Raw genomic sequence first — 25,709 nt, forward strand, 5'->3', positions numbered from 1 at the left:
CATTGGCCCAATCTGTACAAGAAACAATCATCTTCCCCCAACTACCTGTCTGACATTGAACAACTACTTTCCCAGCTAATACCACGTTGGATATTGAATTATATCCCACATACATTTATGCAAGAAACCTCACAAAGGTTAGTGTTGCAGATGTTTCTTGTTGCACTGATGAGAAGTTATACTTCGAAACCGGTCCGTAGGTGATCTACATATGTTTCATATACTACATTATATGGTGTCATCTGATAACGCGAGCAAACTTATGGTCAATTATCTGAAAGGAAGAAAGAAATATGTTTGGTTGGATTCTCAAGTGTCGAATAATCTGAAACTGAAGGCAGGAGTACTACAAAGTACTCCTGCCTTCAGGAGGTCTATTGGTCTCTACTATATAATCATCAACCTTGCTAAGAAAACTTGAAACCTGTAATGTGCATCTTTATGCGGATGGCACTCAATTTTATCACAGTTTTCATCCAGAAGATGACAAAGAAGCCTGCAGAATCATAGTCTCGGATATTAGTCACTTTATAAAACTAGCAACTTCACACTCGCTTTTCATTAACACAAAAAAATTAAAAGTTATCATTTCGGGGTCAAAAACCAATAGAAGTAAAATCATGAATTCGGTTGAAATTCATTTAAATGCAGATACACTTGATGTTGTTGATGAAGCCAGGAAACTTGGCGTGTTATTTGATTTTCATATGAGGTTTGGAAAACACTCCAAATAACTCATTCAACAAGCCTATGCCTTCTCCAAACTCATATATGGTAATAGGTATTATCAATAGAATTGAAAAAAAATGTTATGTGAGAGCTTAGTGCTAGAATAATTGAATTTTGCAGATACTCTTTATGGGCCGATCTAACAAGTCATTATAAACGAAAGATTCAGAAACTCCAAATAAGAAACAGAATATCGCACAAGTTCAAGGAAGTTGGATGGCTGAATACAGAGAATAGGAGAAAACTGCAACTGAAGTCAGTTCGTACCTACTTAGAGAAGTGATGTTTCGAACCGATGTTCTTAATATTAACATCAGGTTCGGAGGCTCTTTAATACCTCCTATTTTTTAGCTTCATTGCCAGTAACTGATCTCTATCCATTTACTTATATACTTATGTTAATGCTGTGCTACTTTATTTCCCATGCAGAGTTTTTTAGGTTAAGTGGAAGAGCAGTTTAGCAGTTATTTGTATAGCTGCAAAAACTGAAGTTTGCCTTTTGCTATAACTTTATATATGTGATTAAAACCTAATACTGTGAAACAAAATTGTGATTGTAGTAATAAAGACGTTTATTATCATCATTTCAGCGAAGTTCTACTGTTAGATAAACGGACAATATCTGCGAGACTAACTTCTGTGAGGTATCTTGCATAAATTCAATATCCAACGTAGTATTAGTCGGGAAATTAGTTGTTTTCCGGCAGGCATTTACGAGAACCTACGGTGTAGGTAGTTGAAAGAGATGAGTGTTTCGAAATTTAGTTTAGAAGGAGAAACCAGCGAGGACAAACCAGCAAATCAGAAACGGCAGAGCATGTTTGGACTGATCATGTATGATTTTATTTACGTCTACTCGATTCATAGTATTGAACAAGGAAACATTTTATATAATTCCAGGCACGTTCAAAATGTCCAGTGATAATTTAAAACAGTCATAAGCTTATTTTAAACTCAACAACAAAAGAATAATCAATGAATTTGTGGTAAACACTCGTTTATCTCTTAGAAATGATTGTTTCCTGCTACCTATTTTGAAATATATTCACTTCACTTGGTACGTTTGATAATAACAAGCAATTTCTACAATTCCAAATCAATTTGAAAAAAAATTAGGTTTAGTGGTTCTTTCATGATTGTGAAACTGTTATTGTGGTATCTTACATAAATCGAATAGGTATCTTGTCAAAGTGATCAACAATATTCATTTGTTGTTTGTTTGGAGTTTCACAAATCAATAATTGGTCATCAAAACAAGAATCTTTGTTTTGAATATATCTGTTTAAGTCTGTTTAAAATCTGTTTTTCAGTTAATCAGCTGTTGCCCCCATACGAACGACAACTCTCGAGGTCTTACCTTTTAACGTGTGATTCCTGACATGTTCCTAACAAACTATCGTTTGTTTTTATTGTTGTTATGATTGTCTCGAGTCTGTGACAGAGTCTGTGAATTCATATTCGTAGATTTAAAAGAAAGCATTCCACACGGTTAGCATCAATAATCTTCTGAAAATGTACGAAAGTATAGATTTCAGAGGGAGTCCTTACAAATTATTATGCAGTTATTCGAACGACCGAAAACAATATTTTCACACAACTGAGTATGGAGTTCTCCAGGGAACCGTACTAGGACCGATATAATTCAATATTTACCGGAAATATATTTCTGCATCAGACACGAAAGAAGACACTGACAATTTTGCTGACAACACTGTAAAGTTAGGAATCTCTCAAAAAAGTAGAAATGAATTCAAAACTATTAACGAATGTTTTTTGAAGCAGACTACTTAGTACTAATACAATTCGACTCACTTACCATAACACACCTACTTGAATTTTGAATGATGATGTACTTATATTCAAGATATTATATTTATTGCAGCCCTGAAGGAAGAAGAATAATTGCCGAAACGTTGGCATTGAAAATTGTGAATACAGAATGGTCTATTGTCAGTCAAAACTTGTCCAACACAATTCAAAAAGTGGGGGTATTTCTCAAAATATCGGAAAAAATTATTGTGAAAGTTTTTCTGAGTGCAATTTTGAGCTCATAGGTGAAATTTCAGCTGCATAAGATGATTTTGATTTTATACTCATCTTTTGTAAATTGCAATTTGAAAAAGTATTTATACAACATATATAAAACTTATTAGTTTTGGATACATTTTTTTTCAAAGGAGCGTCTTATCAAATTTACGTTTTTCTAACGAAGTCAAATAGAGCTACCCAAATTCGGTCACATGTAGTGCAAAGTTTATTTGCTATCTAAGTGATTTCTTCAATAACTTTACGATAATGTTTCACTTGTTTTAATGTTTTCTTCACACAGAAAACGGTTGTTTGAAAAATCATCACATGCTTTTGCATAATGATTGTGAACAAAAAAGAGTCCAGGAAAATTATGAACCTAATTTTAATGAAAGTTTTTCTCAAACTGTCGATTATCATGCCAGTGAAAAATCAAAACCTTGTCCTTTTGCTCTGATCTACGAGGCCTAGATAGTTACATCACTGTATAGTAGAACAGCTACCAAATTGAAGAAGTTGATGAACTAACTCGACTGCAAAGGAGCAACTTGATTCTCAGTCTGTCAGTTCAAATATCAGAGGAAAGGATGAACAGCAGCAGTATGCCATACATTCAGTTAGAACTGTAAAAAAACTTGATTAACCTGCACAGATAATTCAATTCAAAATTGTTATTGAAAAAAAGGAATTATTCATCTGCATCTGAAGTACCCTTGCTTAGAAATGCACAGCTAAAAATACAACTGGGCAAGATAGCATAGATGTTATTGAAGCTGGACTGAAATTTCCAGTTACGCCTTTCAGCTAACCTCTATCATGGATTGAAGATAGAGGGCTACCACAATATATGCCACCCTTGCTCATTCTACCAGAACGTTCCCAGAACGTTCCAGATTATTCTCGAACATTTCACTACATTCCAGGATGTTCTGGAAACATTAAAAAAATGTTCCGGAATGTTGTGGACTGTTGTGGAATGTTGTGACTATTAAATAATCTGGACTGTTTAAGAAAGTGAAACTTCCAGCCCTCATTTCTTCGAAAGTGCTCCTTTCAAGTACAACAGAAACTTCCAGCCTTCATTTCTCTTTTCAAGTAACAACGGAAACTTTCCTCAGATGGGGGACAGAGTGCTATCAAATCATACGAATCCCTTGATCATTCCATAATAATATGTATTGTTCCAGGATCGTTCCGAATATTCTTGACTACTTCTGAACATTCCAAAAGGTTGTAGGATATTTTGCAATGTTCATTGCTCGCACACTTTCAAATATGCTGGAGTGTTCTAGACCTTTCTAGAAAGCAAAACCTCCAGCGTCGAAAGCACGCCCTACAAGCACGGGAACCTTTTTCATGGGCAACATGGACAAGATGATGTGACTTGTAATGCACTGTTTGGAACTCTCGAACAACCTCGAATATGCTGGAGTGTTCTGGACCTTTCTAGAAAGCAAAACCTCAAGCGTCGAAAGTACGCCCTGCAAGCACGGGAACCTTATACATGGACAACATGGACACGATGATGTGACTTGTAATGCACTGTTTGGAACCTTTTGTATAGTAATGAATATTACTGGATATTTATTCCAACACCGAACCGTTATTTTTAACACCTTGACATGTGTTTCAATCACCAAGTTATAATCTTCAAGAAGAAGATTGATTCAGTTCAATCTTCCTCTTGAAGATGATCACTTGGTGATCGAAACACCTGTCGAGGTGTTAAAAATAACGGTTGGGATAAAACTCCAGTAATATTCAAGATGATGTGACACTATTACGAGAAAATGAAGGCATTTATGCTCTGCTACCCGTGTGCTACTGAGTTAACAATTTCGATTGGTTCAACAAAAAATAGATTAGCCGTGAAACGGAACATGAAAATTTGCAAATAATCCGTAATGTCTTCTCGACCTACAACAAAACGGAAACGTCTTCTTTCGACATGCTTTCTTTTCCACATTGCAAAATGATGACATAACATTTCATGTTAGCAAATTTGATCTTTCTAAATGCGAATATTTTCTGTTAATTAGTAGTAAATATTTCCTAACTTTCTTTCAATGCTACCGAGTAACTGGTTTGCGAGACATGGCAATTAGAAATTGCGTAGGAAATGTTCGTCCATCACCTTCAACACACACACTTTTTATATTCGATTCCAATGGCGTGTACTGTGCTGATAGAATGCAGAAAAATTGACCGGAAAAAAAACAAAATTTTCAAGACGGGAAATTAACTGTGTTGATTGGTGTGCCAGTATCTATATCTGAAGTTAAAAAAGTAAACCCGTTGCTGGTCATTGGATAAAGGTAATAATAATGATAATCATAATATACTAAAGTTTGTTGATGCTCGCAACAGCTGCAAACTAAGAATAAATGAAAGCAAAGAACTTCACAATCAGAGAATAAGGGATGTACTGTTTGCCAATCCCAACGGTTCTAGATTCTTCTGGTCAGTAGCTAAAGTTGTTAATCAATCCACAATTCCACCATTAATACAAGCGGATGGTTCAATTCCAACAACAATCATGGAAAAAGCAAATCTTCCAGCTGAAAAATTTGCTTTCCACTCCACAGTCGATTTTCTGGAAAGGGCACCACCCATTAATCCCACATTGGAATCCACAATGCCGGAAATTACTATTCGGCAAAGTCTAATCAGAGAATTTTGAAACAGCTCAAGGCATTTGCCCGTCATCGTACTTGAAAAGGGCACAAATGAACTGGCACCAGTATTTTGTAGACTTTTCAACTTGTCTTACAAGGAACGGGGTTTTTCTTCTTGTTGGAAGATTGCTTGCATTCAGCCTATTACCAAAAAGGGAAAGAAAAATCTTTCAAATAAGTATAGACCAGTCGCTTTGCTATCAGTGATATCAAAAATCATGGAGAAAGCCGTAATCACAATATCCTCAAATATTTGGAAAGCTCCAACATCTGGAGAACGGCGTTTATGTGAAATAAACTTCCTGAGAATGTTTTTCCGAATGGATTTAATCTCCAGCGATTCAAATCCAATGTGAATCACTACTTTTGCACAGGCACCGCTCTAAGACCCCCTTAAAGATTTTCCTGTAGTGTTTGTGTTTTGTCCTTTCTTGTCGTTGTCATTGTACACTACCGAAGGTCTTCCTTGTCTGCTAATGAATTTTCTGAACCCTTGTGAAAAACTCTGTTGATAAGTTCGAAGCAAGTTCTAAGTGTACAGCTCTATAAATGCCATGTGTAGAAATTTGAATGAAACTCAAAAATCTAATGTCCAAGACTAATGAAGTAAGATCAGACACACATGAAAAACAAACTCAACGTGGTAAAATCATAACAAATGACGTTTCATTATACACATTTCATGGCACATTGAACTGTTACAACTTTTGTTAATATTTCTTGTGATTCAAGAAACACACTTCAATGTAAGATTCCCGTTTCGGACCGAAATCGTTGAAAATACAAGTGTGATACGTGACCGAGTGCAGGATAGGAAAGATCATAAGGAAAAAAGCTGAAGGAGCCCGTTATTGGACGAAACGACCTTTCTCAAAAATATTATATAGCCAAATTGAAGTGCATATACATGAAAAAGCCATCTTTTACATTTGTGAATGTTGAAAAATAAAAGTTCCAAAGCAAGGAAACAAAAATCGACAATGAAATTTTGTGAAAACACCTCATGTGATGACATTCCAATTTTCATGGTTGTCGATATCCTAATAGTGGCTCCCTCAATAAATATCAGCCTATAGAAACGAAGTTCATCTTACAAAATATAACTAATATCAGTAAATTGATATTTATGGAAAATCTTCAAGGTACATTACTCAGCATCCTTGGGACATAATTTGAAATAGACTCAACGTGTAAATGAAAAATCAGTTTTCAGTCGTAAATAAAGCCAAGGTCTCTATTATTTTTAATTATGTTCGATGATTTCCTGTGTAATCATTAAAATCTAAAGTTGATGTGGAAATATTTATCATGTGGAAGATTTATTGGATGAATCAATTGATTCATCATCAATTTCATATCAGGACCTTCCCATTAAATAATTTTAGGGTATTTGGACTTGTCAGATTAAGAGTTGCCAATTATCTTTGGTGAATATTTAGCTTTGAAGCCCTCATCAAACTATGGAATAATAATTTGAATAAATTTCTATTCCAGAAAAACATGGAGGCTGAATATTGGTAGAAGATGGATTATTTTTACTAGAATGTAGGGCATGTTCGATTCCTTGTGCTTTAGGCCCTTTGCCTCGTAGAGCTTGGTCTAGATAAGAAAGTTCATAGAATATACTATGTTTGAATTAATTATCAATTAATTTCAATTTCATTCTTATGAAAAATAATGCAGTGAAACACTTGCAAGTAGGTTAGGTTAGGTCCAAAGCGAGTGGGTCTATTCGACCATCCACCGCAACCTGCAAGGGTTTATTGTGGCTCACACCTATTCATACTCGACCAAATGGATGTAGCTTCTTAACGAAGCCGATAAATTTGTATGGTGAGTGGTCTTACAGGTCAGATGGTAAGAGTACGGCTCTGGCAAAGTCTAAAAACCTGATTCTGTCCCCAGCAGGGCAGGTACAAAGTATGTGCTCTACTGTTTCATCATTTTCCAAACACACTGTCTTCCCACAGTCCGAGTCTCTATGATGATTCAAATGACAGTGAGAAGGCCTGTTAGACATCGTAGTTCATCCCTACTATAGTCCAACAACTGTTGGAGTGAGCCAATTCTGGAAGATTCTGCCAAAAGTTCATAAATCTTCTTGCCATCCAGGTGTTCAATATTTGTTTGGAAAAGCCTAAAGCGATGCCAATGATAGGTTCTGGTCCGATGAAGCTGCTTGCAGCACCCTCCTTTGCAAGGCAGTCAGCAGCTTCATTGCCTTCCAGGCCAGTATGGCCAGGAATCCAGACCAGAGACAATCTGTTAAGTCTTCCTATCGAGGAGAGTCGATTTTGGCAATTTGCTGCCAATTTAGACGTTGATCGTTAGGAGCCAAGAGCTTGCAACGCCGCTTGACTGTCCGAAAATATTTCTATTGACTTGTGTTGTGTATGAGGTTGGATTTTTCCAATCTCTCCGCACACAATTCAATAGCGTAAATTTCCGCTCGAAATACATAATCGCATAGGTTCCTAGGCAGGTCCTGGATATACAACTGAATACACCTGCATCAGAACCTGAAGGCATCACTGATGCCTTCAGGTTCTCCTGGGTCGTTTTCTGTAAAGCCTTTGGTCACCAGGCAATTGAATCATTGGTCGGACAATCATCACATAAATCCAATTGATTTGTTTGGGACCTCATCCCCAAGTTTTACCACAAATCCTTTGATATGTCCATAGGGACAGTCTAGCTTTGTGTAAAACTTTTTCCAAGTGAGGTTTCCAGAGTTTTTATGCAAAGATATTTTACCTCCGTTCCAAATTGAATGACCTCACCATTGAGGGAAAGTGGCGTTAAACCGTCCAATTTTCTTCTCCCAGTGAAGGGATTGTCACAGTTTTGCTGGGAGCAGATATCTGCTCCCTCAGGCACGTGAACAACGTCCATCTTGCTTTGGAGGACGTGGACCTTGTCAAAATGACAAGGTCATCTGCATGAGCTTTTTATGCCAAAATATTTTACCTCCGTTCCAAATTGAATGACCTCACCATTGCGGGAAAGTGGCGTTAAGCCGTCCAATTTTCTTCTCCCAGTGAAGGGGATTGTCACAGATCTGCTGGGAGCAGATACCTGCTCCCTCAGGCACGTAAACAACCACCATCTTGCTTTGGAGGACGTGGACCTTGTCAAGATGACAAGGTCATCTGCATGAGCTTGCAGATCTACTTTTTTTCTGTCGATGGCATCAAACGGACTATCCATCAGTAGCGACCACAGAAGGGGAGATAGTACCCCACCTTGAGACCAGCCTCTGGTGATTCTGAACTTAATGGCCTCGCCTTGAAGAGTCGTACTTGCAGTTCTGTTTACAAGCATGGCATAGATCCAGCCAGTTATGGTCGATTCTATACGTTTCCTAGCAAGATATACTCCTATAGATTCAGGTAGTGCATTGTCAAATGCAATCTCCTTGTTGTCAAGGGATTGGGAAATTTTCTCTACAAGGTTGTTTGCTAAATCTATCGATTTGCCGGTTTGATAAGCATATTGGTGGTTATTCAGGGGGATGCATATAATGCCACCTTCCTGATATGTCCGTCCAGTATCCTCTCAAGTCCTTTCAACAGGAAGGATTTAAGGCTAATGGGTCGTACCAATTTAGGCTGTGGGTCTTTCCAACCAACTCACTTGCGAGTAGCGCATGAATGTTTTTCTTATTTGTTAACATGAACATCAAAAAAATAATCAATTAATTAATTTTCCATTGATGATGGAATTTATATTGAAACATCTATTATTATTATTATTAATAATTTGAGTAATGTACTGCAATAACTAGCTAAGATTCTTAAGTTTACTAGAATACTAAAGCCACTTAAAATTTTTTTCATGTATATTTTAATTACATATTTTTTATAAATAATTCAGTACCCAACAATCATCACATGAATCACAAAATATTACCATTGATGTTTCACATCTGCCAGGCGTCCCGTGACGACTCACATTTTTTTTTACTTTATAGTGAATGAACATTTTTCAGCTACTATACTCTGTCTATCTAAGCAACAGAGTGTTCCAAAACAGTATCATGCATATCGAAAGTGAGCTCCCAGACAAGTCTGCTTGTAGAGAGTTGCACTAAGGAACGACCAATTTTTTTTTCAAATATACGGCTGGGTATAGGAAAACTCCGACACTGTAACAATGAATTCCAATGGCCGATTGCAATTAAATCTGATTGGCTAGCATAAGGAAGCTTGTTCATTTTACCCAATAGATGTGCATGGTGATCATGCTTTGATCATGCATCTATCCTTGTTTGAGTCACTTTGTTTGTTGGACGAATATAGTATAATTCTAATATTGTTTTGAAGTGAATTCATTCAATTGGATTGATTTCTAGAGTCAACGGCAAGTTTCGCTATAAATTTGAAAACCATAGTATTTTTGTAGAGCACAAATTTAGGAGTTGTGTCACTTGAAGGTTGAATCTAGAAGTGAAATTTGCAAAATGTCAGTTCATAGTCTGAGAATGTTTTTGGATGGATTATTTTATGAATTTGCACAATTTTTTTACAGATATTGAATCTTTTTTTTGGTTATTCCGTACTGCATGATCCAAAGTGCCTCAGATCTTTCAAAAAAATTCCTCATGTAGGGACTTTGGAAGAGATTAATCCCGAAACTTATAATTAAGCTTACACGTATGCTGCCAAAATGTTCAATAAGGTTGACTTTCCAGCTCCAGATGGACCCATTATGGCAGTGAGTTCTCCGGATTGAAACTTTCCACTAATTGACTTCAGTAATTGCCTCCATCCTGTAACAAACATTTTTCTGTTAAATCTATACTAATACATTAATGTGAAAGTTTGTGAAATTGGATAAATGTATGTATGTATGTATGTTTGTGGCTCTTTCACGCCCAAACGACTAAACGGATTTAGATGAAACTTTACATAAATAACAGTTTTTACATCTGAATAATAGATGAATAACAGGCTTTTGACAAAATTGATCACGATGTACTATTAACAAAGTTGAATGAGTTTGGACTCTCTGATAGCACACTCAAAATGTTCGGAAGTTACCTTGAAAATAGATTTTCAGTGGTTAAGCATAATGGAAATACCTCGGGGAAATATGAAGCTAATTCTGGAGTACCACAAGGATCCAATTTAGGACCCTTGCTCTTTGTTATGTTTATTAATGACTTGCCCTCAGTTCTCAGGTACTCAAGCTGTTCGTTATTTGCAGATGATCTCAAAATTTAAAAAAAAATGAAACTGTCAGAGACAGTGTTATGTTGCAGAAAGACTTGCAATATGTTTGCGAGTGGAGTTGTAAAAATAAATTATTTTTCAATCTAAAAAAATGCAGTGTTATGAGAATAAAAAGGTTGAGAGATCCGATAATATTTGATTACATGATGCAAGGAGAGGGGTTAAAGAGCGTTATGGAAATGAGAGATCTGGGTATTTTACATATGATGATAAACTATCCTTTTCAAACCATGTAAAAAATGTAATTGAATCAGCAATCCGTATGTTAGGCTTCACAAAAATCATATTTTTCCAATATAGAAGCTATAAAGATTGTGTACTACACATTAGTCGGATCGAAACTTGAATTCGTATCAGAAATTTGTTTAGGAGAATATCAAATACACTTTTCGAAGTAGAAAAAATTCAAAACAAATTTTTAAGATTTTTGTACTACAAAAAAGATCGTATCTATCCTGTCTACAGAATAGTTAGAACAGCACAATTGAGAAATGAATTCAGAATATTGTCTCTGGACAATAGAAGAAACCAAAATATATTGATATTGCTATTCAAAATACTGAATCATGGAGTCAACTCTCCTGAACTCCGGATAAGATTCAATGTGCCTGCAAGAAGAACGAGAAATTCTTTTATGTTCAATTTACCCCTAGTTTGTACTACTGGTAGGTCACCGCTCATAATCATGTTGCGACTAGCCGATACATTCAACTTACTGATGGATATAGATTGGCCAGTTTCATTCAGCGCTTTCAAAAAACTCGTTACACAGTTCATAATTAACTTCAATTAAGCATATATTAAGTATTAGAATGTAAGCCATATAAATGTATCTATTTAAATTTATATTTCAAACATTTTTTTATTCATGTAATAAGGCCTTGTAGGCCTGTTTGAATAATAAATAAAAGAACAAATAAATAAATGAATGAATGAATAAATAAATAACATATAGGCTACAATTTACAATGGTTTTGTGTAATTTTGGTCAAAATATAACGATAAGTATCAAGTAAGTCGGAAAAATCTTGCTACCTGAGAGCTACCTGGGCGTGCGCTGCCTATACCGTTGGAGTTACAAGCATATAATGTATCGCAAGATTGTTTATCATAAATAGTTCCAAATGAAAGTCCGCGATAGCATATATCTACTTCTTATGTGTTAGCTACTATATGCAAAATACTGAGCGATGAATACAATTGAATTGGATACTTTTTCTGCAATGCACATTTCAGAATATCTGTCAAATTCTTATAAAAATTGATACAAGTGTCGTTTCAAGCATCAATATAGAGACACTTTGTCGCATACACTGAGTTATTTGGAGGAATCGTTTAAAAGTTATCGCGATAAGAATAACTCAACACAATGCAGTAAGCCATTATGCATCGCGTTTACTGTAAGATGACGGTGGACGAGGTGCGGGTGTAGAGGGACGGTCTGAGCAATGAAGCGCTATCGCCGAGAACGCCACCTGTGAGCGAGCAGATGCGTGAGGGCAGACGTCGTTGATAGTTGTATTAGTTTTGCAAAATTTCTTTATAGGTAACATAATTGGATTCTCGAAGCTATTCATTACTAACTGCAGTTGGCATATTTTTTTTAGTTACTGTATTCTCAGAGTAAAAATATAAATTACTGGCTGTTGCCCGCTGCTTCGCCCGCATTGAATTTGGTTTGTCACATTTAGTTCCATGACAGGACATTTTAAACATATAGTTACATATTTATCTTTGAACTCTTATTCATCCCCTTGGGGGTAGAAATTCCTTATGCCCTTCCTTGATGCTTATTTAAGCTATACAAAGAACCTACTTGCATATTTTAAGATTCTAGGTTCAGTAGCTTCGGCTGTACGTTTATATAAGAGCGTCAGTCAATCAATAGGTATCCACTTATGCATTGTTAATAATTTTCCGCTGTTTTACCCGCGTTACCGTGGGAAACTGCCCTATGTGTGATTCCAGGTCGTGGTATATCAATATACCAACTTACATTTGAATCTGTTGAGCTGTCTAGGCGTGAAAAAGTAAAAAACGTAAATACATATATTACATTCATCCATCCTTACAAACTACACATTTATAATATTAGTAGGAGTAGGATTAGTAGGATTATCAATGTATTTCATTCAAATCCTTTCATTTTTTGCTGATGCTAGTCAATATTGTATGAGTGGGTACCTATTGATTCACGGACACTCTTGTATTAACTTACAGCCGAAGCTATTGAACCTAGAAGGTTCTTTATATAGCATTAATATAGTAGAAAATGTTATTTCAGGACTACCCAAAGTCCAATTCACTTCGGATGATTTACTTAATGGTGCTAAATCATCATGTACTTCATTCTTTCTTGAACCTGTAACGCCATCAGAAATAATTGATGCAGTGATATCCTTGAAAAATGCTTCTTGCTTAGATATTTACGGTATGAACAGTGCAATGATCAAGGTATAATTGAAGTAATTATAGATCCTCTGACATTTATTCAACTCGTGTATACAAAAAGGGTGTTTTCCAGACATGTTTAAATGTACAAAGGTATTGCCTCTTTTTAAAAAAGGAGACAGGTCTCTGGTTGGTAATTATAGACCAATATCAATCATTCCCGTTTTTGGACAAGTAGATCAACAACAGATGCAATTCGAAAAACTATGAGTCTGGTTATCGAGGGTCTTGAGAGAGGTGAACATGTGATATTAACCATGTGTGATCTCTCTAAAGCATTCGACTGCGTATCGCACGATGTTCTGTTCAAAAAGTTGGAGTTTTATGGAGTGATGGGGCTACCACTCAGTTTATTTCAGTCGTACTTATGTAACAGAACCCAATCTGTATGTGTGAATGGAAATATGACTGACAATAAAACTATCAAGAATGGTGTACCGCAAGGATCCGTTCTGGGACCATTGCTATTCTTGATATATTTCAATGACTTCAGTCATTTTATGTCACCAGGTAAATGTATTCTTTTCGCAGATGACGCAACTCTAATAACGTCTCAGAAAAACATAGTCGAATTACCATCAATTACTGATGATACTCTGAGACAGGCGTTTTTGTGGTTCACAAAAAATCAGTTGAAATTAAATGAAAGCAAGACCCAGAAGGTCTTGTTTACGACCTCAAAAACTGGAACCACTGAAAATGGCGATGATACTGCCAAACTACTAGGACTCACTCTTGACCGAAATTTATCATGGTATGCACACATTGATGAACTGAGTAAGAAGCTGTGTAAGAGTATATTTGCTTTTCGACAGCTAAATATAGTATTATCTCTTGACGCCCTGAGTAGTTTATATTTTGCTTGGTTCCACTCACATATGAATTATGGCATAGTTTTGTGGGGTAATTCCTCTCTCTCCATTAAAATCTTCAGACGTCAGAAAAAGCAGTCAGAATATTGATGAATGCCAATTATAGAGATCACTGTGAGCCGCTTTTCAAAAAAATGGGTATACTATCACTACGATCGGTATTCATATACAGTCAATTACTTGAAATCCATAAAAATAAACCAATCTAGCATCAGGATATTCATCATCATGCTACAAGAAATGCAGATCTATTAAAAATTCATTGAATATCAATCTCTACAATCATCTTCCTAATTCGTTCAAAGTGCTCAAACAAAGCTCCTTCAAAAACAGAGTCAGAACTATTCTCCTGGAAAACTGTTTTTATAGTACTCAGGATTATTTAACTACTTCAATTATGCCGATTTAGATTATCTATCTATCTATAGCGTAAATATGCATCAAGAAAATGAATCAGGAATTTCATCAGTTTTGATGTTGGAAACCTGAAGTTTTGGGTGAATGAAAAATATTACAATTATTTGTTTAAAATGGTCTGTAACAAACCAAATTATACGCGGGCAACAGCTAGTCATTTCATATGTATTTGATTGATCTCATTATTCTGTTTACATGATCCATATTCTTTACAAATTGAATGGTTATAAAAATTTTATTGAAAAATCTCATTTTGAATGACTTTCATACTATTTCTTTTTTACCAATTCACTCTTGAAAATACTACCCAATTTTGAATTTAAGAAATTGTTGTTACTGAGAATAATGGTCTTCTGTTGAGATTTAAACAAAATTTTATTCTCTTAATTTCTTAACGAAGTTTTTCCAAACGTTTTTGGTGAACCAGATAGCTGTGTTTCTGATACATCCTCAGATGATAGTTTTTGACTTCTGACTTAATGAATAATATCACTAGGCAACCAAATAGTATATTTATATGAAATATTTTGCCGGCAAACTCTTTTCAACAATACAGTTAGGATGAGGTCGAGGTCGCAGTTTTTGTTGAACCAAGGTTTGCCGTTAGAAGTATGTTTCATTGAAAAAAGAATATATGCATCCATGGATGATAGGATAACTTCCGTGACTTCAGAAGCACTAGTTGATGGATCATTAGAGCTAAAACAAACATCTAGCCAAGGGAAATTTCGGAAATGGTCTTGAAGATCCTCCCACTCAGCAGATCTGTAATGCCAAACTTTGCGCAGCTTAGATTGTTCCCCAACATTTATTGGTAATTCACTTATAACTGAAAATGAGTTTGTGTAAATTTCGAGATTGGTTGTTAGGTATAGATCCAGACAACTTGCATTTTCTACATTGCGGTCAGAATTTCTAGTTGGCTCATTTATAATCTGAGTAAGTCCGCTGCTCATTGCAAAAGCCTCAGTTTCGCGACTTTGTTCGTCGTTAATATTTGAAAATTTGAGCCATTCACTATTGTAGACATTGAAGTCACCGAATATGGGAATTTCGGCACTGGGGTGATTGATTCGCAGAAAGTCAAAGGTGTTTGTAAGTGAAGGGAATAACAGAGCCCTATATTGTATATCGCTTGGTGGTCAATGTGAGCCCCAGTTTCAACTTTCAGAATATTCAACTAAGATGAATTGGGAAGGAATTTACTGTATAGTGTTTAAAGAGAACTTTTGAAAGTGTCCCCCAATTGAATGATTATCAATAAACCCACAACAATGAAATGACCAGCTTGAAATCAATTATTGAAATATTCCATTATGAAATTAAATGAATGGATTCTAAGGAACGATTACATATACTAGACAAAAATTGAAACACAATTCTAAATGGAGTTTAAACGAAAACAACAATGAATGAAGGATTTCTTTATAGAAAAAAGCATGTTTCATGAATATGGTTGATAAATGGCCAATCTATGTAACAAATTGCACTTTATCAGGCAGTTACAATTCTTGAAAGGAATCTATATATTAAATAAAATATTCTGTTCTCAAATGAAATATTTTTCACACATTCAATCGAATCATCGATTATAATAACACTATTGAACTCATTTTCCTCAATTTCTTGAGTTTTTTGGTTTATAGTTTTCATTGAACTCTAAACTGTAATAAGTTCACTATGAATTGATTCGTACATCGCAATATTTTGATTAGTGTTTTATTGCGTTTTCTTCTGGCGATAATCATTATTCAATTATCGGAAATCATCGACTTTATGTTGATTATGGACACTACTTTGCACTGATGAGTGGCCAAATAATCCGAATCCGGTCTGCGAGTGTGTTCCAATAATTAAAAATCGATTCCGGCGGTTGTATCGCCGACAGTATATGCAGGAATTATTTATATGAATAATTCTGCACTGACACTTGTTGGATATAATCAAATGCTCCTCGTGGTATTATCCAGGGGAGTAGTTGTTCTCTGATAGGTGTCATCCCATAAATCTACTATGTAGGTAAGGGAAGACTGGCCTGAACGAATTGTTCCTTTGGATAATTCAAATATCTATAAATTGTATCAGCGTAGCAGATTAGTGTAAAATCTTACTGAAAAAGTATGAATGTACTACACACGACGGCACTGTACTGCATGCATCCACTACAATAATCCGCTTTCAGTCGTGTAAACATAGTAACTACACTACACATCCAGCTTTCTGAAAAAACGTTCCCTGCAAGTGGCCGTCGATGGATATCTCTCGAATACTTTTACCATCAACGTTGGGGTTCCCCAGGGATCCATATTGTCTCTAACCCTCTTTTTATTGTATATCAACGACTTATTGAAGAAAAATCAAGAATCCAATATATTGCTTTGCTGACGACAGCACACTTGTTTCGTCATTCCATTTGGATTCCAGGACATCGGCTAAAGAGGCACATCTTCACCGGCAGCAGGAGGTTGCATATCTCAATGAGAAGTGATTTCGAAATGATTCAATACCACAAAAACCCAGGCATCGAGGTTCTCCAAGAAGATAAATGTCAGATCTGACAATTCTACTTCGACAAGTTTGTTGGGGGTTAAAATGGACACCAATATGTCTTGGCACAATCATGACGCTGGACTTGCAAAGGCTGCTTCTCAAAACCTTGGAACACTATTCCGAACCAGGAAACTACACACACCTCAGCAACTTGTGATGCTTTAAAAAGCTCAGGTCATACCTTCTTTGGAGTATTGTTCTCATGTATGGTATTCTGCCCCCCAAATATACCCCAAAGTTGCTGGATTCCATCCAGAATAGAGCCATCTGCCTGATTGGAGACGCGAACATCACGTGCAACCTTGATATCCTGGAACATCGAAGAAAGGCTGGAGATTTGTCTCTCTCCTATAGATACTTTCACGGGAGATGTTCAAGTGACTTGGCACATTTGATTTCACCAAGAGCGTTACTTATCAGAAATACGCAACGTACTGTGGCTGCTCATCGTTTTGAGGTTCAACTCCAATGTGAATCGCTACTTTCGCACAGGCACCGCTCTGAGAGCCCTTTAAGGATTTTCCTGTAGTGTTTGAGTTCCGTCCTTAAAAAATAAAATAGAATAAAATCGTATTCGATGAACGTTTGTGCTTGTGCGAATCATAGATTTTTGTCCGATGATTCGAATGACGATTCGGACATCAGATGATGAAGCAGTGGTAATTCAGCCTTAGTATGAATTGATATTGTAGTTACGATTCAGCATACGAATGTCTCCATTAGAAGAATTTATTGATCCTATTCTCCATTTACTGATTGACCTTACAACGTTTAACAAAGATTGTTAATAATCCCCCACATTATTCGCATTAAAAGTAGTTTGTAAGCAGATGCTGAAGTGGCCTTCGAGTTACCAATTCTACAGATGAATGGGCGTAAACATCATCAATCTATACTTTATTTTCTAATTGTGAAAAGTAATGAATGCTCATTATGAATACAAAACGCTAAAAAGTGTCCAAACAAAATTTTGCAATTTGGTTATGATTTACCACAGCTGATATAGAGGGTTTTATAATACTTTATCGGGCCAACTTTATTTTCGTAAGACAAACAGGTCGCAAACAAATTGGCTTTCGGATCGTTTTATTACCTGCAGTGGCGCGCGTATGTATATTTAATCAAAAATATTACTTAAAACAAATAACACTACGAAATTGTAAACAAATTAAGTCCTGAAGAAGGAAATAAACATTTCCGAAAGCTTGATGTAATACCACTCACTCCCTGGCATCCTCAAAATTGACTGCAAACTCACAAACAAAAATCACATAATGGTTTCGAAGTTCTTTCTTCAACTGGTCAGTCACCACCAACCCAAGGTTTCTTGTTTCTTGGAATCAATAAATATTATTATTATTACTGTCTGGTACTCATTAAATTTACAATTTTAATTAATATCGTGATTTTGAAAAAACTTGCTACTAATATACTTGTGCATCATGTCCATCCACAAAAATCAATTATCTCAACCATAATATTTTATTAAAGTTAGATGAGAGAATTATCAGCAGGGCATTTTCGATAACAAAAACAATTTATCTAGATGTAAACAAATAATCTGACCCATTCCACAGACATGCTCTGATTCTCACGAAGTAGTATCAGTAAATACACTTATCATGATTCGCGTGCAACAAAAAATAATAAATTTTAAAATTTTATTTGCAATCTTTCATTTAATATTGACTCCAATTTTACAAACATCGTGAAACATTTATCCACTCTTGCTTCTCGGAAGTCCAAGTAGGTCAGACACACTTGAGAATGAATATGATAAATATTTTTGATGAACAACCTATTTTCATATTAGTGACCTGACAAAAAAGTCTCAAATTGGTGGAGAAACATGTTATGAAAAAATAATTGCTGATAAAGAAACAAGGAAATTTGCCAACATATAGAATTAAAATGAATACAGTGTGAAAGAGCACAGATACATGGAATTGTAATAATATATTGATGCAGGAGTGTCAAAAATTAGAACGAGAAAATTAGTCAAAGAAGGATTTTCTTTTAGGGTTATGTCTACATAACCAATGTAATATTACTGTTACCGTAGTTCTTTCAACATCTTTTGTTGGCCTTTGCAATTGATCTGGTGAGTTGGATGAAATATCGAAAATATTTAGCTTCGATTCTATCATGCAGACCAGAGATGTCCAATAGAGTGGACTGACTGTTCAAAAACTGAGTTTAATGTCTCGAACATTTGTGAGAAGCATAAAAGTTAGAGTGTTTTGCGTGTTTGGTGATTTTCTGCTATCAAAGAAAATGGATCAAAGAATTTGCATCAAATTTCGTGTAAAAAATGGAATTGACTGCTCAAAAATACTTCTGTACCAACTCTGAGTCATAAAAATTAAAGTGAAGAAAATTGTTATGGAGACTCATCGAATCACTGAGAATGTGGCATGTCGGTTGGCTCACGCCATGCAATTTTTTCGATTATTTTGGTAATGAAGTTTGTGGCAGCGAAGTTAGTTCCAAAATTGCAAAATTTTGACCAAGAAACCGTCGGATGAGCATCGCTCAGAAATTGGCGATCTAGATTTGCGATCTAGATTTGCTTGAAAAGATCATAACTGGTGACGAATCATAGGTATATGGTTATGATATCGAAACCAAACTCCAATCGTCCCAAATGGAAGAGCCCAGGAGAGACAAGACCAAAAGAAGCACACCAAGTTCGATCAACAGTCAAGGTTTAGTTCACTGTTTTCTTTAATTAACGTGGCGTAATGCATCAGGAGTTCATGCCACATAGTCGTACTGTCAATAACGAATATTATCTTGATTTTGCGCCGCTGACGAGAAGTATACAATTACTGGAAATAGGTTCCCACAAGGTTCAGTCCTTTCGCCACACCTCTTCTCGGTATACATAGCAGATGTGTCCAAGCCGGAGAACAACTTTAACAAGTTGGTGCTCTACGTGGACGACACAGCTCTGCTGGTGAGATCAACAAGCCAAGCGCGACTCACTAAATACTTGCAGCACCAGGCAGGTAGATCAGAGGAATGGGTCAACCTGTGGAAGATCAGTATAAACCCTGACAAGAGTCAGGCGATACTGTTCAGCCAGAGGCGAGCACACCCGGAGGAAACATCCCCCTCAACGGACAAAAGATTCCGTGGAGCAACGAAGCTAGATACCTGGGAGTCAACCTAGACAAAAGATCAACGTTCAGGTTTCACGTACGACAGAGAATAGGAATGGCGAGATCCGCCCGACAAAACCTATAACCAATAATAGGTTGAAGAAGCAACATGGGATTGATAGTGAAGCTGCTGATGATGAAGACCATAATACTACCAATAATCCTGTTGCCTGCACTGCCTGGGGCCAGTGCGCAGCAACACACAGAAGACAGATCCAGTATTTTATGAACGTGTGCGTAAGGGCCGCCGTAAACGCTCCAAGATATGTACCGAATAGGTACATATTCCGGGATCTAGACCTGAACACTACATAGACGCATATATGAGACAACACGCAGAAGATACGTTTGACAGAATTCGAGCGCACGATAATCTAGCGCTGAGCGATCTTCACAATGCACTAAACAGGGATGACCCCAGATTCCGAGAGAGGGACAAACACAGGAGGCAAATGAAGAAGAATCAAAGACCATCCCCGAGAGTCGCTGTCAGGCGGCTCCGATAAGTATGAAAACTTCTTAAGTAGATTTCAAATGCACTTCATTTTCAGATTCACATGGAAACAACACTTGCTTGCGACAAGAAGATTGGTTGGTTTTTGGGGACCATGCAAAAATTCAGTTAGGAAAGTCACGATAAAAAACATTAGATTAGAAAATAAAAACACCTAAAGGCTGACCTTCGACTGAAAGAGGTCAGATGTCAATCAGTAAGTTGAGGACCCCTCCGGCGGAGCGGGGGTGGATGGACTTGATGGGTTGTTATGCACACAGTAACCTTGTGGGGAAGATTTCAACTCAGGGCACTCAACCCGGAAGGGGGCGCTGGCGAGAAGCAATACGAAAAAAACGTCCGGTATTGTGGGAAAACAATTCATGGCTTCACGATAATTCACCTGCTCACTCGTCATTGCTTTTTCAAGATTTTTTGGCCAAAAACAACACCGTAAGCATGCTTCAGCCAGTGTATTCACCAGATTTGGCCTCCTGTGACTTTGTCTGTTTCCAACATTGACAAGACCAATGAAAGGACGGTGTTTTACGACGAATGAAGAGATAAAAATTGACTCGCTGAGAGAGTTCAAGGACATACCAAGAAGTGCATATAACAACCGCTTCGAGGATTGTGAAAACGCTGACATAAGTGTATTATATTGAAAGGGGACTACTTCGAAGGAAGAAATTGATGTATAAATGAATATTTTTTGAATAGACAGTTATAATCTAGTCTAGTATAGTGACCCAGATGAAATACCATGTAATATTATATGGAGTATGTGCTTGAATTGTCAACCAATATAGCTTCAACGTCTTTTTTCCAGAAGTAATTGAAAATGCATCTTATCACGATACCAGTTTGGTTTTTGAAAGGTGAAATCAATTTTTTTCAATAAGATTTTCTTTTCTTCAGTTAATCCTAATCAACACAGGGTAAGTGCTTATTGTTTTTTACCAATTACGAATCAGAATATATACCCAAAACTTCAGTGTCGGATAGATCAGGAATATATAAGGTGACTTGTGGTTTTTGTGCAGAAAGAAAAGAGCATAGACGTAATTTTTTGACCCACTCGACATTTGCAAAGCATCTTTGGCAGAGGGTCATGAGCTCAATCATGACTGTGACGTGTACATATGAAATTCAATTTTTTTTATAGAAGACTAGAAAACAATAGATTCAAGAATTCTCAAATTTTATTGAATGACCAACTAGAATTGAGCACTTCCTCTTTATTAAATCTTGTTTCTCATCAGTTAGTTGATACGAAAACTAGGGATTTTCTGGAATTGCAAAGGAATTGCAAAATCGCTGGAATTGCAAAGGCTGCCTCTCAAAAGTTTCTAACACTGTTCCGAACCAGAAAACTGTACTCACCTCAGTAACTTTTGGTTCTTTATGAAAATCAGATCAGACCTTCTTTGGAGTATTGTTCTCATGTATGGAACTCCGCCCCTAAGAATACCCTGGAACTGCTGGATACCACCTAGGAAAGAGCCATCCGTCTGATTGGAGACGCGAACATCACTTGCAACCTAGATAGTTTGGAACATCGAAGAAAAGTTGGAAATTTGTCTTTTTTTATAGTGTTCAAGTGACTTGGCACATTTGATTCCGCCAAGAACGGTATATCAGAAATACGCGACTTACTGTGGCTGTGAATGATAGTGTGTAAATGTGGCAGAAACATTACTATACAGCGTGACTCACGGTCGATGGTAGGTTAGACGTTTCTGGAAAATGCAAAGCATGATTTTTCTGAAAATTTCACCTCTGACATTTCCTTACCTGTTCTATCGATCTGAAATACTTTCAGCATTGCGGCGTGGCTACTTCTCAAAAAGTCCTAGCAACTTTATTTTTTTAAATAGAACACCCGTATATTAATACATTTTCAGAATCGCTCTGGTATTTTGATACTTTTTTGTTAATCTACCTATCTCTATCTGTTTTCAAGATAAAAAATAAATTGTGCTAAATATGGTCCAAAACATAGCCTTAATTGAAATTAAGTACATCAGTACTCTCAATTCATGAAAAGTTGATATTTTGATGATAGTTTGGACAAACTCGAAATATTCAAATAACACCAAGAAATCGACTCCATATCATACAGGGCGTGTTAAAATTACTATTATTTCCATTGTGCATAAAAGTAGTCAAAGGTTCATTTTTTCAAGTGAAACCCCCTGTATAATACTCGGTAAATTGAAAGATGGTGAAAAATGCTTCAAGATGATATATCATGTCCCTATACCTAAATCGTCAAATTTTCTCAATAAAGTCGCTTCTTCTAGAAAATTTTTTTTTTAGAATTTGGATTTAGGTAGCAGTGGAATTATCAAGCTTATAGCGGTTACTTTTATAAGTAATTTACAAAGAGTTATCGATGGTGTTTCGAATCATCTTCCAAAATGAATGCAAATATCGATTATTCAAACGAAGTTCTTATGAAATTATTTATTATACACATGAACAAAGTGATCAAATCATTGTCAGAACATGTAAAAAATTCAACCAAATGTATCCTGAATTAACACCAATGAACGAGAGGAAGTTTGTAAGGTTACAAAATAATTTCCTTAACTATAGCTCAAAGTTTCCAGGGAACAACTGTACCAAAAATCAGTCATTTCTAGGTAAAAAGTAAGATTTTGTGGGCTAAAACATGTGAAAGTACAGACAATAACAGAACAGGATGATTCAAAATAACAAAATTGTAAACAAAATATCACATTTTCACAATAAATGCTAAAAATGTTGTCCATTACATTCTAAACACTTCAAAATTTTTTTTTGTACCCGACTTGTGGTTGCTTTTTCAGTCGTCCTTAATATTTGGAGATATCTCTCTGCATTCAGTGTGTCTTCATAAATAAAAAAGCTAATTTTATTGTTCTTCAGAATACAGAAAACATTCAAATTTTTCTTGAAAACCCATTTCTTTTGTAACATGAGGATTATGATCAGCCCAAAAATGTTTATTCCTTCTATTGAAAATACCATCCCTCGTAAATTTTGATTCGTCGCTCCAAATTATTTTTGACGAAAATTCCCGATCTTCCTGTGTATGAATCAAAAGGGATTCACAAAAATGCATTCTACGTTCGAAGTCTTCTGCTTTTAGGGCTTGGTAAATTTATACGGATGTATTCCGTGATTTTTCAAAATTCGTTGTACTGAAGCATGTGATACACCTAAATCTTTTTCTGCACTGCTAATGAAAGCTTCTGAATATGCATAAAAATATGCCAAAACGTTAACAGTATTGTCCTCATTTGAAGTAACAGATTTTGGTAATGTTGAAGGCGCTTTTTACATGGAGCCATAGTTAAGGAAATTATTTTGTAACCTCCTCTCGTTCATTGGTGTTGATTCAGGATACATTTGGTTGAATTTTCTACACGTTCTAACAATGATTTGATCACTTTGTTCATGTGTATAATAAATAATTTCATAAGAACTTCGTTTGAATAATCGTCGATACCTCATAAAAGTAACCGAACTGCTATAAGCTTGATAATTCCACTGCTATCTATATCCAAATTCTAAAAAAAAATGTTTCTAGAAGAAGCGACTTTATTGAGAAAACTTGACGATTTAGGTATAGGGACATGATATATCATCTTGAAGCATTTTTCACCATCTTTCAATTTATCGAGTAATATACAGGGGGTTTCATTTGAAAAAATGAACTTTCGACTACTTTTATGCACAATGGAAATAATAATAATTTTAGCACGCCCTCTATGATATGGAGTCGATTTCTTAGTGTTATTTGAACATTTCGAGTTTGTCCAAACTATCATCAAAATATCAACTTTTCATGAATTGAGATTACTGATGTACTCATTTTCAATTAAGGCTATGTTTCGGACCATATTTAGCACAATTTATTTTTTACCTTGAAAACAGATAGAGATAGGTATAGGACATTAGTAACAAAAAAGTATTAAAATACTAAAGCGATTCCAAAAATGTATTAATATACGGAGTGTTCCATTTAAAAAAATAAAGTTGCTAGGACTTTTTTATGGAAGCGGCAACGCCGCAATGCTGAAAATATTTTAAATCGATAGAACAGGTAAGGAAATGTGAGAGGTGAAATTTCCAAAAAAAACATGCTTTGCGTTTTCCAGAAACGTCTAACCTACCATCGACCGTGAGTCACGCTGTAAATAGTACAATGTACAAGTTTACTGACAGGGTGGAAACAATTCTTCAGAAGATATTTTTTCGATGAATTTACAAGTTGTGACAAACTTGATCCATTTATAATTTCGATGGAAACATTTTTTTGCATACTCCAAGCCAAAGCTAATTTCTACGGGGCTAAAGGACTACAATTTTTTACAAAAATGAAATTCACTAAGTTTAGATTTCAATGTCGTAACTCAATAAAATTCAAAGATCATATTCCGAATTTTGTACTTTTTTTTAGTTAGTGAATTTGACTTTTGACGTATTTCAATCAAAACGCGTTACGAAAATTAATGTTAATTTGTTTGAAAATAGAATAAGTCGGTAGTGGTCCTTGTACCCTACATTAAAGAATAAGTTTGATGGTTTGTATCATAATTGAAGTGGTAATGAGAGCGAGAATAAAATAGTAATATCGAAACTAGTGATTTTTTTGATTTGGCTTGATATGAAAAATGTTTCACATGAATTATGCTGCCTCTAACTTAACATTACTATTGAGAAAATAATAATTTTTGGTTTAATGTGAGAACATTTAATAAAAATCAATCTTTATCGACACTGCATGGAGGAGAATCGTAAATGAAACATATTTGAATGCCTCTATAAAATAGTTGATATCGTTAATGGTGAACAAAAGTAGACTCAATACGGAGCTTTGAGGTACTCCAGTCCAACAAACCTGAACTTAGATGTTGAATTGTTTATAGATACACCCTGAGAACGAGTAGGAGATAATAGAGAAGATATCATTCATTTGAAAAAAATATTATTATCATTATCATACTTGTATCAGAAGTCAATAGTGGGTATAACGATATTTTCATATTGTTTTTCGGGTGTTGAACCTTCCAGAATCTAAAAAATGAACAAATACATTTGTGGATTCTCTTCGA

The 25,709-nt window shown here is 35.7% G+C and overlaps 1 protein-coding gene across 1 annotated transcript in view; it reads right to left on the minus strand.

The window, feature by feature from the left end:
- Positions 1 to 25,709, minus strand: part of LOC111508040 (ATP-binding cassette subfamily G member 4) — an 80,736-nt gene that overhangs the window by 41,195 nt on the left and 13,832 nt on the right. Inside the window, exon 2 of the mRNA XM_023163459.2 lies at positions 10,083 to 10,200. Within this exon, the coding sequence (XP_023019227.1) occupies positions 10,083 to 10,200 (118 nt within the window). The remainder of the gene's footprint in view (positions 1 to 10,082; positions 10,201 to 25,709) is intronic.

This window comes from Leptinotarsa decemlineata, unplaced genomic scaffold, assembly GCF_025532065.1.
Source record: "Leptinotarsa decemlineata unplaced genomic scaffold, Ldec_3_MD MMD2_tig00026314_RagTag_RagTag, whole genome shotgun sequence".
Lineage (NCBI taxonomy): Eukaryota > Metazoa > Arthropoda > Insecta > Coleoptera > Chrysomelidae > Leptinotarsa > Leptinotarsa decemlineata.